This window comes from Moschus berezovskii, chromosome 8 (assembly GCF_049115385.1).
Source record: "Moschus berezovskii isolate FMDL1 chromosome 8, NW_MosBer_1.0, whole genome shotgun sequence".
Lineage (NCBI taxonomy): Eukaryota > Metazoa > Chordata > Mammalia > Artiodactyla > Moschidae > Moschus > Moschus berezovskii.
In genome coordinates, this window is record NC_142467.1 from 107,891,806 (window position 1) to 107,909,454 (window position 17,649).

Below are 17,649 nucleotides of genomic sequence, written 5' to 3' on the forward strand. Positions count from 1 at the left end.
GGGCACCGCCGCGAACCGCACCCTTTCCCCACGTGGCCCCGAAGACCCGGCGAGAAGCAGCGGCCGCCGAGCCCCCTCGCGCGAGGAGCCGGGAGTGGACGCCGCGGGCTCGGATTAGGGACGGGGGCGCGCCCTTCGACGACTTGGCTTTGGGTAAATGATAGACTTACGGAAGCCGCCCGTGGACAAAATTGCTCACTTCTCTGCCTGTCGTTTTCATGTATTCATTTTTTCACTACCTATATAGGTACTTAATGCCTGCTGCATGCCCGACCGCATCCTAGGTAGTGGGGGTATTTAATAAAACGAGCTCCAGCTCTCATGCAGATTAAATTTCATTAGGGAGGAGGCTAGAGCAGTAAAAGCAAATAAATAGAAGAAACATTTCACTCCGTGTTGAGATAATGTTAAAATAATAAGAGAGAGTGATGCAGTAGGAGAGCGAGGGCTGCTTTATGAAGGATGTCCCTCGGGTAGCTGGGAAGAATGAGAAAGAAGCGGGAAGGCACAGGTGAGGAGGTCTAGGTAAACAAGTGTTGGTAAGGAGACTGGATTTTATTCAGAGAAGGCTGGGAAGCCACTGCAGGGTTTTAAATAAGTAAGTGAGATGGTCTCTGCTTTCCATTCACCCTCTGGCTGCCTCGTGGAGAACAGAAGCACTGGGTACGGCTGGGAGGAAGCAGCTGATGCCACCTGAACCAAGGTGGGTGTGCAGCCGGAGGAGGATTAATCATTCAGGGCCCGTGGTTTGTGAGGGCACTGTGTTCTTGATAAGCAGAGCGGTGGCTTAGAGAGGGAAGCGGGCTGTTAGTTGGGAGCCTTGATAACTCCCTCCTCCCTGCTGCTGCTGCGGCTGCTGCGTCGCTTCAGTCGTGTCCGACTCTGTGCGACCCCATAGACGGCAGCCCACCAGGCTCCCGTGTCCCTGGGATTCTCCAGGCAAGGACACTGGAGTGGGTTGCCGTTTCCTTCTCCAATGCAGGAAAGTGAAAAGTGAAAGTGATATTATTTTTTATTTTAATTGGAGGATAATTACTTTACAATATTGTGATGGTTTTTGCCATACATCATCAACATGAATCATCCACAGGTATACATGTGCCGCCCCATCCTGAACCCCTGCTCCTTCCCCACCCCATCCCTCTGGGTTGTCCCAGAGCACTGGCTTTGGGTGCCCTGCTTCATTCATCAAACTTGCACTGTTCATCTATTTTACATATGGTAATATACGTCAATGCTGTTCTCTCAAATCATCCCACTCTTGCCTTCTCCCACTGAGTCCAAAGGTCTGTTCTTTACATCTGTGTCTCCTTTGCTGCCCTGAATGTAGGATTGTCATTACCGTCTTTCTAAATTCCATATATATGCGTTACTATACAGTATTTGTCTTTCTTTTTCTCACTTCATTCTGTATAATAGGCTCCAGATTCATCCACTTCATTAGGACTGGCTCAAATGCGTTCCTTTTTATAGCTGGGTAATATTCTATAGTGTCTGTGTACCACAACTTCCTTATCCATTCAACTGCTGATGGACATCTAGGTTGCTTCCAGGTCCTGGTTGTTGTAAATAGTGCTGCGATGAATATCGGGGCCCAGCTTGCCTTGGACGCAGCATGAAGGCTGGTAATGCTGTTTCTCTCCTTTCCTGGCCTGCGCTGTCCCCAAGGTGACCCCCAGGTGACCATTCCCAGGCACCATCTTTCTCATGAGCTCCAGCCTTGTACTTTCATCGCTGCCCTCAGCCCCACACACAGGCTGTGCTGGACCTAGGGGACCTCGAAGGACTCGGAAGTGGTTGTTCCAGAGCCAGACACTGACCTCCCTAGCCCAGGGATCTCAGGGCTGTGCAGAGAGAGGTTCCTGAGTTGGGAAGAGCTGAGGGTACACAGGCTCTGTCTGAGTAGCCACAGAAGGCTCCTGTGAGGAGGCAGCCTGGACAAGCAGGTGGAAGCTCCGCAGAGGAGCTCGGTGGAGGGAAAGTGTTAATGAGACAGAACAGGGTCTTGGCCAGGATTCTTGCTGCCTCTCTGAGCTTCAGGTTCGTCATCCTTAAAGTAGGCACAGTGATGTTCCCCTTTATGATTTCTTCTGTGACCCAGTGGCCTCTCCACATTGGCCCACTTGGGTCTGAAGCATGGCCAGGGTGGTGGAAGCAACATGTGGTGGCAGAGCCAGAAGCAGAGTCCCCCCAGTAGCACCCAGCCCCAGAGCTGGCCAGGACCCTTTCCCCTCACCAGAGCAGGCTCCCCACTGAGAAATTCTTGTATCTTTAAAAAGAAAAATTATTTATTTGGCTGCATCGGATCTTAACTGCAGCACCAAGATCTTCACTCTCTCATGCGGGATCTTTCATTGCAGCACACAGACCATCAGGTTGGAGAAACTCTTTATCTTGAAACAGAAAATCCTTATTCTTTTCCTCCAGCTTTGATTTGGAAATACTTAGCAACTGCTGAACAGGCTCCCTGTTCTGGGAAATAAAGAGGAGGAGATCTGCAAGGGAGAGAGGCAAGGCATTTAAGTCCCGAAAATCCCCTACTCCTAAGGAACTGGTCGAAGCACCTTTTAAGCAAAAGAGGAAAAGAACAACTAAGTGATGTTTATTGAGCTCTGTGCCAAATCCTGTTCTCAGTGCTTTGTGAAATTGGCGGGTTGAATTTTCACTACATTCTGTGAGGCAGATTCTTTGTCCCTGTGTCACACATGAGAATTGACCAACAGCCCCACTGCTCCCGCTTGCCCTGGAGCCTGTCCTCCCCCACCTGACCCTGAGCTTCTGCCCAAACACAGGTGCAGTAGTCACGTCCTGTGCTGCCTCCGCAGAGACAAGCGAGGGCTTGGGTGGCTTGTTCCCCCACAGCCCACATTTGCACATTCCCGTGCCATCAGCCTGCTGCCATCTTTGCCTCATCTCCCTAATACAGTTTCTGTTCTTTCTGTGACACATGATTCTGGAATGGACCCAGGACCAGAAAAAAACAAAATTGTTCTAAAAGACGATATTACAGTAACCAAGAAGGTCCATCGTGTACTGTATGTTAGAAAATAGCATCATTGTCAGTGTTAAATCTCTTGTGTTAAATTTCAGTTTTGCTGTGAATGTATAAGAGAGTGTCCTTTAAAAAAATTTTTTTAAAATACTTGTTTGTTTATTTGGGTGCTTGGGGTCTTCATTGCAGCACACGGGATCTTCGTTGTGGCTTGTGGGCTCAGTAGTCTTTTTTTTTAATGCTCACTTATCCCATCTTTAGCTAGGTGGTGCCCCAGAGGGTTGGCTCCTGAATCCTTTGACATGACCCCAGTGGTCTTTAGATGCTTCTTTGCTTTCTGGTCTCACTTGATGCTCCTGGCTCCTCTGGCCTGTTTCCTGCCTAAAACTGGAATCAACTCTTATTCCAAGAGCCCTGGTTTCTTTGGTGGGAAATGGTAGAGACCACACTTGGTGTTCAGGGTGCTCACTGCTGCGTGGTAGTATTATTTTCTCCAGGCATTTTCAGTTCATATTAATAGAAAATTGGTTCTTTATTTGCTTAAGAGAAAATGAGTTCATGTCGTATTTCCAGTTCAAATTTAGGAGTTCTGAGTTTTTACTTCCCTGATTTTGTCAAAATCTTATTTTCTTTTATGCTGATTATTCGTGGTATAAACATCATTACTTATTTACTATATCTGTAATCATTTCCAAATAATATTACTAATGAGGTGTCCAATAACATGATTACTGAAAACTGTTGAAGATTTTCTTTTGCAGTTCTATCTTTTGAATTGGGAAGATCCCCTGGAGAAGGGAAAGCCTACCCACTCCAGTATTCTGGCCTAGAGAATTCCACAGGTCCATGGGGTCGCAAAGAGTCGGACGTGACTGAGCGACTTTCACTTTCATCTTTAGGGTAGATCCCAGTTAGAATATGCAGTCATATCACTGTGTTTTAAAATTGCCTGAAATGATCTCATCCACATAGACATACTGTTAGGTTCATGGGTTTCATTTTGCTGTTAATTTTTAGGGATTGCTTTTATTTTGGCATATTTTTTTCTTAATCACGTAAATCATTTACCTGAGTTCCAAATTCAACCCTCTAAAGCAAGGTACGTTAAGAGAGAATAATCCAGCTTCTATTCCTGCTCTCACCACCCTTTTCTCTACCTCCTCTTACAGGTAACTATTTCTATTAGCTTCTAATTTACTTATTTATTATTAGCAATAAAAAAAATAATAAAAAGTAATTTAAATGTCTAAAAAGTAACAAGTAATAGGTATGATTTAATATTAATTTTAATTACTTAACATCGTTATTAATTTCATTTATATTTTATTAGTGCCATGGTATGCTGTGATAACATTGTTTCATTATATAATTATATATAAAGTACATAACGGTATAATCGAGTAGTATATCTTTATCTTATAATGTTATTATAATATAATCACATAACATACACCATAATATTATTATCACTTTTTCACTATTTATGTATTTGGCTGCTCCAGGTCTCAGCTGTGGCAGAATCTTTGATCTTCACTGTGGCAAGTGGGCGTTTTAGTTTTGGCATGCAAACTCTTAGTTGCAGCATGTGGGATCTAGTTTCCTGAGCAGGGGTCAAAACCAGGCCCCCTGCACTGAGAGTGCAGGGTCCTGGCCACTGGACCAGCAGGGAAATTCCACAACATATATTATTAAGATATTATTTTACCTTTATTTTACTACTGCTGCTTTTCACTGTTGGAGCTTCCCTGGTGGCTCAGCAGTAAAACAGTCAACCGGCCAATGCAGGAGATGGGGATCCGATCCCTGGGCCCAGAAGGTCCCCGGAGAAGGAAATGGCAGCCCACTCCAGTGTTCTTGCCAGGAGAATCCCGTGCACAGAGGAGCCTGGCAGGCTTCAGTCCACAGGGTTGAATAGGGTCGGACACGACTTAGCAACTAAACAACAGCAGCAACTTTTTACCATAAAGGCATATTGTATTAACATGCCCCAGTTAGATAAAATGCACCAGACTACCTGCCTTCTTCTGTACTTCTAGATGTTCTCTGGCTGTTGGGGTATCGCCCTTTCCTGTGACTCAGGCTGTCTGTTGGGATGTCACCCTTTCCTGTGACTCAGGCTGTTAGAATTTTTCCAAGACAGTTACAGGCTCTGGCCTCTTGGAAGACGCTCTCTAGACGGTGGCCAGGTTCTCAGTTGCCCTCTGACCCTCAGCAAGTCTAACTTCTACCTTTTCAGCTTGGCCCCACGTGGAGGAGATAAAGATGGCCTCCAAGCGCATCACCCAGGAGACCTTTGACGCAGCTGTTGGTGAGAACATCCAGGAGTTTGAGATGGGGCCGGAGGAGGCGGTGAGAGAGGCCGTGGAGCAGTTTGAATCCCAAGGTAGGGCGATGTGCCTCGGTCTCAGCGCCAGTCTGGCTCTTTGCCTCAGGGTTGCCTTCAGTCCACGGCTCTTTTGTTGTTGTTGTTGCCACACCACTTGGCACATGGGATCCTAGTTCCCTGACCAGGGATCAAACCCATGCTCCCTGCGTTTAAAGCACGGAGTCTTAACCACTGGACCACCAGGGACGTCCCATCCATGGCTCCTAATATGTAAAAGATGGTGTCCTGCCGTGAACACATCCTTCCTGGCATGACTGCCCCGGGTGCTGTCCTCTCTCTACACTGTGACCCAAGCGGGCTGGCCACCCCCTCCCACCTCACTGATGCCTACCCTCTAACTCGCCTGGACTGCACCGTGACATCTACAGGGCTGGGTCTTTCAAGGTGGGTCTCATTTTAATGGTCGCTTCCTTGAAGAGACCTTTCTTGACCCCCCCCCCCGAAGAAACGGCCACCTGCCACCCTGCCCCACCTGCGCCCCAGTGTGAGTTCATGGAGGAAGAAGGGGTATTGGTCACCAGCCTCTGAAAACAGGTAGCATGTCCTAGCCAGACTGTGGAGGAGAATGGTTAAGAGGGAGCTGTTTGCAATCATGTGGGCAGGGTTGGGAGACCGTGCTACCCACAGCAGGACCTCCCCTCTCCCATGACAGGCCATGGCAAGCGATGGGAATCACCTGACAGAGGCAGAGGCAGGAACCTGGGAATGAACACCCTATCCTCCCACTCCTCCTGCCTCTGATCTCAGATCCAGCTTCCCATTGGCCAAACCCAATCAGACGCCAGAGGGCAAGGAAGTCCGGGGATCCGACCTTCCAGGTCAGGAGCTGGCATCCTGGGCACAGAGTAGGGACTAAACCCTGGACAGGGACGGGAGGGGTACCTAGACGTGTTCTGCACAGTGGGGGCTTCTTCTGGGTCTGCCAGCAAGGGTGCAGACGCAGCCAGGGTGAAGACCAGTGGGAGCCCCCAGGGAGGAGACCACAGGTTGCACTCCCCTCTGAGCCTACCAGGCAGAGTACATCCCTCACTGCAGCACTGGTGTGCATCCTCACTGCTCCTCTGCTCCCATTGGCTGGACAGGGCCAAGGTGCAGAGACCCCACACCCCACGTAGGCATGGCTGCTGGGCCCTGCCCAGGCAGGGAGGGTTGGGGTGGCGAGCTGGGCAGATCCCAGAAGGCCTCCAGAGTAGGGTGGTCTCAGCTGAAGGGACACCAGCTTGACTCCGGCAGGCCCTCAGGGTTGACGACTTTCTCTTGTTTCCTGACTTCCCACCCTCCCACAGGGGTTGACCTGAGCAACATTGTAAAGATAACCCCAAAAGTCTCTGCGGATGGACCCCAGGATCCCATACATGACATCCTGCAGGTAGGAGCGGGCAGCCCACGTTGGGCCTCACGTGTGTGATCCTGCGTCACCTCATTACTCTGTTGGGAGTACTTTTTTCCGTTTTCCCAGATGGCAGGCACAGACTCAGAAGGTCCAAGCCAGCCCAGCAAGCACAGGCAAGCCTGAGTGTGCAGCTAGGGTTTCTGACAAATAGTACAACACAGATGTACCTTGAAGACATCAAGCTAAGTGAAATAAACTGGTCACAAAAGGACAAATACTGTATGATTTCCCCTAGTCAATGTCTGAGGGCCTCTTGGGGGCCCCATGCTCTGCCCACCCACCCACGTGTGACATTCTGGGATTAGAGTGGACAGGGAAGGGATAGCCCTCTAGGCCTAAGGGGCAGACAGTGTTCGTGTTTGTCCTGGTGTTGGGAGCCTTGGGTTGGAGGACCCCCTGGAGGAACCTCTCTTGGGCCTGCCAAGCTCTGAGTTTGCTCAGTAAAATGGACAGGAATCCCAGGAAAGGAGAGTGCAATCATAGGCTGTCACTCATTGAGCATCCACTGTTTCCTGGCACGTTATAGCCCCCCCTTGCCACACTAAAACTGGCCTGTGTGAGGTAAGTACGTCATTCCTGGCTTTCTGACAGGTTAACAGAGACCCAGAACCTGCCCTCACTCTACCGTGACCCAAACAAGGAAAATACAGCTCACAGAGGTTCAGTCTTTTCCTTAAGGTCATCCATCAAACTGGTAAGCTGTTGGTAAAACAGCAGAAAGTTGTAGTGTTTATTGAGAACCATCTGTGAATTCAGTTCTGTGCCAGGCACTTGCTTTGTGCCATCTCAGTTGTTAGCCCAAAGATACCTGCAAGGGTGGGGTTATCATCCCCATTTAACAGATGGGAAAATTGAGATCCAAAGAGAAAAAGTGACTCACCCAGCTGCAAAAGAAAGTAGTGATAAAAAGAGAAGTGGGAGGAGGCAGCCCTGGATGTGAACCTAGGGGAAATCATACAGTATTTGTCCTTTTGTGACCGGTTTATTTCACTTAGCTTGATGTCTTCAAGGTACATCTGGGTTGTACTATTTGTCAGAATTTCTTTCCTTTTTATGGCTGAATAATATTCCATTTATGGAAACACCACATTTGTTTATTCACTCACTGATGGGCATTTGGGTTGCTTCTGCCTTTTGGCTGTTGTAAATAACGCTGTTATGAACATGGGTGTGCCAACATATTTCTGAGTTGGTTTTTAGTTCTTTGGGGTATGTGTCTAGAATTGCTGGATCTCTTGGTTTAATTTTTTGAGAAACCACTGAACTTGCTTTCCACAGAAGGTGCACCATTTTATATTCCCACCAACACAGGGTTCCAGTTTTTGCCACATCCTTCCTAACACTTGTTATGTTCTTTTTCTTTGTTTTAACAGTAGCCACCTTCATGGGTGTGATGGTGTCTCATTGTGGTTTTGATTTGCATTTCCCTAGTGATTAGTGGGAGAAGGAAATGACAGCCCACTCCAATATTCTTGCCTGGAGAATCCTGTGGGCAAAGGAGCCTGGTGGGCTACTGTCCATAGGGTCGCACAGAGTCGGACACGACTGAAGTGACTCAGCAGCAGCAGTGATTAGTGACGTTGAGCATCTTTTCATGTGCTTAGTGGCCATTTGTATGTGTATCTTTTAAGAAATGTTTATTCAAGTCACACATTCTGGTTTTAACTAATTCCTTAATATTCAATTTCATCATAACGTATGCTTAGTTAAGTCCACAAATTTGAGCTCAGCAAGGGTTGGCTGGCAGGCATTGTTGACTATCATGGCATGCATGCATGCATGCTAGGTCGCTTCAGTCGTGTCCAACACTGTGCAAGCCCATGGACAGCAGCCCACCAGGCTCCTCCGTCCACAGGATTCTCCAGTCAAGAGTGCTGGAGTGGGTTGCCGACTGTCGTGGCAGTTGAGGCCACATCTGCGCCCTTTGGGCTGATGGTATCTGTAGACCCCTTCTCCTTAGGGCTGGATGCAAATAATGTCATAAGCTCTAGGTGCGCGGGTTCATCTTGGGCTCAAGCTGAGGCAGGTCCCAAAGTTATGGCACTGAGTGGCCACTAGACTTGTCTGTCCCGTTCAAATTGTTGTCTCTCATTATAATTTTTTCCCCCAAGTGCTTAGAGTTGCGCATGGGTAAACCAGCCATGTGTACAGTGTGGTTTCATTGGGCAGTTCCTCAGTAAATACTTGTAGAGTGAATGAGAGAGGCAAGCAGGAGGCATATGATACGGGCAGAAGTGGTGGAGGTGGCTTTCACCTTCCTTAGACAGCTGGCCGTTGTTGGGTGTGTCAGTTAGTTATGGCTGCCTAACAAACAGCCCCAAATAATAGCCGTTTTATTGTTTCTGGTGATTTTGCTGGGTTGACTAATCACAACTGGACGGTACTGCTGGATGGTCTCACTTGGGGACTTCATGCACTGATGCCCAGGGCTGGAATGTTTCATGTCTGTGCTTCTGTGTGTGTGGCTGCTTGTCAGGGACACTGAGATAGCACGGCCTCTGTCTCTCTCTTTGGCCTCTTAAGCCCAGTCAGTGCTCTCAAAGCACAGGTGTGGAAGCGGCCCCAGCTGGAACTGGCCCCGTAGGTCTTCCACCGAGGACCAGATCCCAGGCAGAGGGATCCCACTGGGGCCCAGCATTGTCACTGTGACCTTCTTTGGACTGAGCTGACGCTGACGTTTCTCCCACGTCCCCTAGGCCCTGAATGACCTGCAGGAGTCCGTGGCCCGCTCGCACCCCCAGGAGGCGTCCACACACCTTGCCCGCTTTTGTGAGCAGTGCAAGCAGCAGAAAGCCTGCCGCTTTCTGGCAGCCGAGAAGGGGGCCTACTCCATCCTCCTGGAGACCTGGAAGTTGGCTGCAGCAAGTGACCAGGGCCTCCTCCTCCAGGCCCTCAATGCCCTGTCTGCCCTGACTGATGGCCAGCCCGACCTCCTGGACACCCAGGGCCTGCAGCTGCTCGTGGCCACGCTGACCCACAATGCTGACTCAGCCCACGTGACCTGCTCCGGGATCCGCTGTGTGCGCCACGCCTGCCTGAAGCACGAGCAGAACCGGCAGAGCCTGGTGAAGGCCGGCGTGCTGCCTCTGCTGACTGGCGCCATCGCCCGGCACAGCCACTGTGCCGACGTGGTCCGGGAGGCTTGCTGGGCCCTACGTGTCATGACCTTTGACGATGACATCCGTGTGCCCTTCGGCCACGCCCATGACCATGCCAAGATGATCGTGCAGGAGAATGGAGGCTTAAAGGTGCTCATTGAGGCCGCCAAAGGTAGGAGTAGATATGGCAAGAGTGAAGCGTCAGGGTTTAGGACAGCTTCAAGCATGGTTGGCTCCGGGCTCCAGTCGTATCTGTCAGTTCGGTCCCACCTGCATGACAGCTCTAGCAGGACGCTGTCCTTCCACCTAGTTTTTCTAGGAGGGTTCCAAGCCAGCGATCATTGGCCTGGACCACATCCTGTGCTCACCTCTAGAACCATTTAGGGAAGCACTTGCCTCTGTCCAGCAGCACAGACTGAGAGTGGGAGGGGCGCGCTCCTCAAAGGGAAGAGTAAGGGTGCTGTTTCCCAGAGGTGGGGCTGCGCTGCTGGCGCTCACCGGGGCTGCTCCCAGGTGGGGGTTGACGCTTTGCCTCATACTTGGCCGCCAGTTCTCGTGCATGTCCGTGTGCCTGACTCCGAGGTGGCCCCGATGAGCCAGCCATAGGACGTCACAGCACGGACAGATGGGCACCAAAACTCCTGCCCCCTGGGCACTGCATCCCCTGGAAAAGGCCGGACTGGGGTCTTGCACACAGAAGGTGCTAGGAGAGTGAGTTTCCCTTTGCAGCCTGCCCTGTGGCTGTGACTCTGTTGCCAGGCCAGTGTGTGTGACTCTGGCTCTGGCTGTGGGGGAGTGGGGCCTGCCCCAGTCTCCCCTCTGCACCTCCAGAGAGGGGGAAAACAGGACCTGACCGGCTGCAAAGTTGAGCTGCTTTTCTGAGGGGTGGGTTACATCTTCCTTGTTTATTTACAGGGGTTCATATCAGTGAGTGGAAAAGGAAATGGCAACCCACTCCAGTATTCTTGCCTGGAGAATCCCACAGACAAAGGAGCCTGGTGGGCTACAGTCCATGGGGTCGCAAATAGTTAGACACAACTGAGCGACTAACACATATCAGTTAGAGTGCTCCAGAGAGACAGAACCAGTAGGAGGCGTGTGTGTTTTGGCATACATGTATACATACATACACAGAAAGATTTATTGCAAGGAATTGGCTTGTGTGGTTGTGGTGCTTTCAGACTTACCTAGCAGGCTGAGGCTTGGGCAGGAGCCAACACTGTAGTCCGCTAGCAAGCTTCTTCCTCTTCAGGGAGACCTCAGTTTCCCTTTTAAGGCCCTCGGCTGATTGGACGAGGCCCACCCAGACCATCAAGGGTCATCTGCTATACTTAAAAGTCAGCTAGTCATGGATGTCACCACATCTCCAGAGTATCTCCATGGCACACCCAGGTTACAGTTCCGGGAGCCACTGGGGGCTGTGGCCTGGCCAGGGGGCCATCCACACTGAGCATCGCTGAGCTCTGTGTTATTATGGCTCTTCGTGCCCACCCACCGCCCACCCCCGCGCCGGCAACTCCCTGACCCTCCTCCCCACCATCATCCTCAGGCAGGCCGCTCCTCCCTGGTGCCTCTGAACTTTGTCTGCAGCGTCTGCGTTTAATTTTTGCCTGGGTCAACTCTCTCCATATGTCCTTCTGCAGTTTCTAGCTGTCCTGTTGCACTTAGAAAGGTCATTCCCAACCCAAGATCATAAAAATAGTCTCAGATGGTTTATTATTGCACTATTATGGTTTTTCTTTTTTTAGTTGAGATCATCAGTTGTTCTGGAATTTATCTGGGGCACAGCGGAGGGGAAGGCACGTTCTCGTGTCTCCCCCAACAGCCAGCAGGGGGCACTGCAGGCCTGGGCAGCCCCCAGTGGTCCTTCCTCTCCCCTGCCTTATCCATCCACCCCAACAGGCAGCCACCCAGCCAGGCAGAGAGGCCAGGCTGCCCTGGTGAAGCCGGATTCGGGATTCCTAGCAGGAGTGCCGGCTCAGAGCCAGGGCTGGTTCTCCGCTTCTCACCCTGGGGTTCCCCCTCCCCACTCTGCAGTGTTCCCCGACAATCCCAGCATCCTGAGTGAGCTCTGCAGCACCCTGTCCCGCCTGGCTGTCCGCAACGAGTTCTGCCAGGAGGTCGTCGACCTCGGGGGCCTCAGCGTCCTGGTGGCCCTGCTGGCTGACTGCAATGACCACCAGGTGGGCGTCCACAGCTGTCTCAGGATGTGAAGTTCCTTTGCCTGAGTTTCCCTTCTTTATTCTTGGCTGCTCTTTGTCTTCATTGCTGCACTCAGGCTCTCTCGAGTTGCAGTGGTGAGCAGGGTCACTCGAGCTGCAGTGCATGGGCTTCTCACTGTGGTGGCTTCTCTTGTTGCAGAGCACAGGCTCTAGGGCACACCGCTCAGTAGCTGGGGTACACGGGTTTAGTTGCTCCTCGGCCTGTGAAATCTTTCCAGGCCAGGGATCGAACCCGTGCCCCCTGCATTGGCAGGTGAATTCTTAACCACTGGACCACCAGGGAAGTCCCTCACCTGAATTTCAGTCGTCGTTTTTCTCGATATCTGGGAAAGGCTCTGGGTCTCCCAGTGAACTCGGCCCCTCTGGGCCCTGGTCAGCCAGACAGGCTTGCATCAGAACATGCTGGCCTTGTCTGCAGAGCCCAGAATCAAAGTTCGGTTTTTGCTTGTCACGACCTGTGAGAAGGAACTAAAGCTTAGGGGGAAACAGACCCACCCACCCTCTCTCACCATCCTTTAACACCTTTATTTTCAATCAGGAGTGAGAGAAGCAGAGTGGGTGTGGTAGGGGCAGCTGAAGTTTGTGATGCTTGAGCGAGGCCACCTGTGTGGGTGCTGACCTGAGCCACATGCCCCTCTGTGTGTCTAGAGCAGGTGATCAAAATCACCCAAATGCCTGTCCTGGATGCAGGTGGCCAGAACCACAGGGCCTGGCCCAGGCCTCCCCTGCCTTCTCTACACAGCGAGTGATAGATAAGCTTGCTGCTCCATGCTGCCTGCACACCCCGGAGTGGTCCCCTGTGCGTTCAGGCAGCAGACATTGAAACAGGCCCACACCCGCCTCAAGACTCCCCTCCCACCATCCAGCAACCAAGCACCTGATGCCCGGGTGCTGCTGGGGATAACCTGTGTTTTGCTGTCTCTCCAGGACTTGGTGAAGCAGGTGCTGAGTGCTCTGAGAGCTATCGCAGGCAACGATGATGTGAAGGATGCCATCGTCCGCGCCGGCGGGACCGAGTCCATTGTGGCTGCCATGACCCGGCACCTGGCCAGTCCCCAGGTACCCACCCCAGGGCAGGGGCACACAGGCAGGGCCACATGGCTGGAATGCCGGATCAGTACCTGTATCCACATGATGGCCTATCCCATCTCTGGAAGCCAGGCCAGGCCTAGGGTGAGGCCAGCAAGCCAGAGGCTGAAGGCAGGGTGAGTGAGGGCCAGGGTGGGGCGAGACTGTCACCCCTAAGAGCTTGGTTGATGCATCCCGGTACCGTTTCCGTTACTGCTGGTCGGTACACACGTAGGGGGACAGTGGTCTGTCCCAGGGAGGTCACAGAGCACTCACTGGAGGAGCTGGTGGTGGGGGGTCTGTCTGCCTCCTTTCAGCCGTCCCCGTGACCCACCCTGCAGGTGTGCGAGCAGAGCTGTGCAGCCCTGTGCGTCCTGGCCCTGCGCAAGCCAGCGAACAGCCGCGTCATCATGGAGGGCGGCGGGGCCCAGGCCGCACTGCAGGCCATGAAGGCACACCCTCAGGAGGCTGGCGTCCAAGTAGGCATGGGCGACAGGTGGAGAGGTCGGGAGCCTGGTGGGCAGGTGGGGCGAGAGGCCAGCCAGCAGGTCCTGGGGGTGGGCAGAGAGGAGGGTGCAGGTCCTCTTTGGCCTGGCCCATTACCACTGTGACCCAAGCCTCCAGGGCCTCCTTCCTTCTCAGCCCCCAGTGTCCTGCGTCTCCATCCCAGCTTCCAAAAACGTGCTGAACTCTGCCCGCTGTTGTCCTCTCTCCTGTTCCTTTGCTCTTCTTGCATTTGATCTTTCCTTTTCCTAACAGTCTCTTTAGAGGGATATGGAGGGAGGGGGTCAGGAGTTGGGTGGACCCACAGATGGGGCTCTGCTGGGATTCACGGAAGCTTCCCAGCCCCACCTTAGGCTGCTGCTTTGGAGGTCAGTCAAGCTGAAGCATAGACGGGGCCATGCACACCCTTGTCAGAAACCCACCGTCCTCCCACTCCCACCTTTTGTACCATCCTGACTCAGGGACCTCCTGGTTGGTCTGGAGACGCGCCAGGCTCAGTCCCATGGGGGGCTTTGGCTCCCTCCTCTAGGATGCCGTGCCCTCGGCTGGCCCATCACCTTGTCCACTCCTGACCACCCTGGCCAGGCGGGCCCTCGTTCCGCCTGCTCCTCCTGGGCTCTCCCATGTTGGGGTGTTTCTCAGCACTGCTGCCCGGCAGAGACAGAGAGCCCGGATGCTAACGGAATGAGTCAACAGTGTACTTGACTGACGGACCCTGGGCACAGCCCTCTGTCTCCCTGCCCTCCCGCCCCGGCCAGGCTCTTGCCAGCACCCAAGGACATTGATCAGAGACTTTGAGTCCCATACCTGAGGAATCAGCCCTGCCTGCCCAACACTCGGCCACCCTGAGCTTCAGTCTCCTCACCTGGGAGCTGGGGGGATCAGCCCAGCCAGGGTGCCAAGAGGCTGAAGTGGAGGCATGGGTCTCGCTTGATGAGTCATAGCGTAGGCACCCGCTGCATGTTGCCGGCAGTCATGTTGTGTTATGATGACCCCAGGGTCAGAGTGGGCCCCACCCCCCCGACTCACAGCCACTGACCTGCTCTCCCTTCCAGAAACAGGCCTGCATGCTGATCCGAAACCTGGTGGCCCGCAGCCAAGCCTTCTCACAGCCCATCCTGGACCTGGGGGCTGAGGCCCTCATCTCGCGAGCCCGAGCCACCCACCGTGACTGTGAGGACGTGGCCAAGGCCGCCCTGCGGGACCTGGGCTGCCATGTTGAGCTCCGAGAGCTGTGGACTGGCCAGAAGGGCGACCTGGCACCGTGACCGCAGACCCAGTGCGCACTGTGACTCTGGGTGAGTCGTGTGACTCGGGAACAGCCTGGGGGCAGGCCAGCAGTCTGTGTCCTGCCACTCTGCCCCCAGTTTCCTCCCCCGTCCAGAAGAGGATTTTTCTGACTGGTCCCAGGTGGAGGCCAGGGAGTGGGAAGGGAGTCTTAGTGAGGAACCTGCACGGCAGAAAGTGGCCCCTGGGTCTCAGCGCCTCTGCACGTTCTTCCACTCAGTCACCTGCTGAGAGCATCGGCTTCATCCGCCCTGTGTCACCCCACCCCCAGCCCACTGCCCTTTGCTAGTAGAAGTGCCCCCTCAGCGTTGCTTCCAGCTGGAAGTCTGTCTGAAATCTGGAAACCATACTGGCCGATCTCAAAGCAGGGCAGGGATCCTGCTTCTCTTCCTGCAAGTCCATTCTCATCCCTGCTATCGCTTCTGTCATCTGTAAGTTGGATCACAGGTGCCTTGCCGTGCTGAACAGAGGATAGGACCAAGGCTTGTTGGTCTCCAGACGTGCCAGACCAGCCAGTGGAGCCTGGTAATAAAAGACTGTTGGTTGAACAATGGAGGGGTCTCTTCCATAGCACCATGGGGAGTGGGGGCTGCAGCCAGTGGCCTCAAAGGACACGGGAGAGGGGTGTGCGTTGGGGAAGTCATGGCTTCACTGAGGAAAGCAAAGGGTTTTGAGCACAGCCTGGGATATATGATTTGCTGTCACTCTCAGAGGGGTGGGCTGCTGGGGTCATCGTCAGACTTGGGATCTGAGGGTGCCAGCGTCGCTGTGCCTGGATGTGCCCTGCCCTGGGGGCTCTGGAGCACTTGGTGTCTGGCCCCCACTCTGCTCTGTGGCTTTGAGCTAGTGACACAACCTCTCTGAGCCTTGACTTCCTCCTCCATAAAATGGGGAGAGGGGAGGGGCTAGAGCCCCCTCCAAAGGGTGGTGGTGCAGAGCTGGGCGCATGGGAGACACCCAGTTGTCTCACTTCAGCGCCCGAGTCACCCCAGGAGAATCATCTTGCGCTCTCCCCCACCTGCCTGTGTCAAGGTCCTTGGTAGCTGGCTGGCTGGGGCTGCCAGCTCTCCCTCTCTGAGCACCCATTTCCCCATCTGTAAGGTGGGTGTCCCTGTTGCTGCCCCCATTACCCACCCTCTGCAGGTGTCTTGGAGGTGTCGCTCGGCAGCAGTGCCTGGCAGACTCCAGCTCTCTTCCTTATTCACCCTCGGGCTCACGGTGTGGTCATGTGGCAGCTCCGGGCATCTCCCATGTTCCAATCAGAGTCAGAGCCGCCCCAGGCCCCCGTGTGGCCTCCTGGCGTCATGCCCGACAACCTGAGGCCACAGGGCAGGAGCCCCTTTCACTCCTCTAAGTCCCCACCACCCTGCTTGCCATTCCCCTCCTCTAGGCTGAAAAAGGTCTGAATTCAGTCCTCGAAGTCAGTGCAAGCCCTTTCCCAGAAGGCCCCTGGCACCGGTGGAAATTGGCCCGCGGGAAGAGTTGCGGGAGGAGCATCATCCGGGTCCCACCCCCCCTCCGGATGGGGAGGGCCCTGCCAGCTCTGTGGGGCTGATGAGAACCTCTGCCCCAGCTCCCCAGGCCTGTCTTTGCTCATTGGGGACTCAGCCAGTGGGTGGGATGATCCGTACCCGCTCCAGGCTCCAACCATGAGACTTTGGATCAGTCTTGTGTCCTTGGAGGCCCTGTGAGCCTCCTGTTTCTCCATCTGTCTCATGGGCGGTGGGTACTGCTAGTCCATTTTGGGGAAGCTTGCGGTGTCAGCCCTGTAACTCCTGCCTCAGCTCTACTCTGAGTCTTCCTGTAGCTCCCCATTGTCCTCCACATGAAACCAAACTGTCCTCCAGGCCCTACCCTCCTCCCACCCACATCTTCCCCATGTTCCCCTTTAATCACATTTCCAGTCACTCCAGCCTCCCCATCTCAGGGCCTTTGCACATGTCATGCCTTGCATGGAGCATCCTTCCCCAACCCTCCCCATGACTGGCTCCTTCCTGGCACCAGGTTCCAGCTCACAAGTTGCCTTCTCAGAGAAATTCCCTATTGCCCTCTTGCCCTGGTGCCCCATGACCACGGGGCTGTATCCCTGACCTCTGCCCCCATCTGAGGTCACCTCACTTGTATGCTTTTCTTTGTCTTCCCCCTCTCCGGCCCACTGCCCATGAGCAGGCTCCTGTCTCTCCGCTCTGCACCAACTTCTCATCAGTGTTTTCAGATGTACACCCGAGTAAATGAACAGATACACAGGGTGCTTGTAGGGAAGGCCTCTGTCCTTGTCGCCCTGGTTCCCTCGCCTGGAATCCCGTCCAGCTTTCCCACAGCTGCAGCCTTCTTCAAGAAGGGCGGCTCCTGCCTATCAGTCCTCCCCACCTTGCCTGAGCGTGCCTTCAGTGGGTGTGGGTCAGGGCCTGTTTGGACATCCCCAGGATGGGTGGAACCCCACCTCCAACTGAAGAGCCATTTCACTGAGATCCACCAGGTCCACGTTCCAGTCTCTCCTCCCCTCCCCCCCAGGTGACCCTCCGCCTCCTCATCTGGATATGGGCTTAAGTGTGTCCCCGCACAGGGAGAAGGCCCCCTGCGTGGCCTGGCTCGGGGTGTCCGGCACACAGCACTCTTCTACACTTGATCTTAGCCAAAAGGCCGAGAAGCGATACACAGCACTCTTCTAAAGAGTGCTTCTATCCTGTCCTTGACCA

The 17,649-nt window shown here is 53.5% G+C and overlaps 1 protein-coding gene across 4 annotated transcripts; it reads left to right on the forward strand.

Moving 5' to 3' along the window:
- Positions 1 to 19: 19 nt before the first annotated feature.
- On the forward strand, positions 20 to 15,497 carry ARMC6 (armadillo repeat containing 6). 4 transcript variants are annotated; one of them, XM_055429304.2, is made up of 8 exons: positions 20 to 153; positions 5,229 to 5,375; positions 6,665 to 6,747; positions 9,468 to 10,041; positions 11,907 to 12,052; positions 13,019 to 13,150; positions 13,501 to 13,638; positions 14,719 to 15,497. In XM_055429304.2, the coding sequence occupies exons 2-8, from the start codon at positions 5,255 to 5,257 to the stop codon at positions 14,929 to 14,931; spliced, it is 1,407 nt and encodes a 468-aa protein (XP_055285279.2). In that variant the 5' UTR covers positions 20 to 153; positions 5,229 to 5,254; the 3' UTR covers positions 14,932 to 15,497. The 4 variants fall into 4 exon arrangements, with proteins under 4 accessions (XP_055285279.2, XP_055285280.2, XP_088695340.1 ...); XM_055429305.2 differs by having other exon boundaries at positions 115 to 247; XM_088839214.1 differs by lacking the exon at positions 20 to 153 and adding an exon at positions 272 to 511 and having other exon boundaries at positions 5,209 to 5,375.
- The last annotated feature ends 2,152 nt before the right edge of the window (positions 15,498 to 17,649 follow it).

Bases quoted from the DNA above. Each gene is read 5' to 3' on its own strand.
- ARMC6 (XM_088839214.1), top strand. From the start codon at position 456: ATGAAGGATGTCCCTCGGGTAGCTGGGAAGAATGAGAAAGAAGCGGGA. The intron at 12,053-13,018 runs GTGGGCGTCCAC...CTGTCTCTCCAG, and splicing joins CTGACTGCAATGACCACCAG to GACTTGGTGAAGCAGGTGCT. The intron at 13,151-13,500 runs GTACCCACCCCA...CCCACCCTGCAG, and splicing joins GGCACCTGGCCAGTCCCCAG to GTGTGCGAGCAGAGCTGTGC.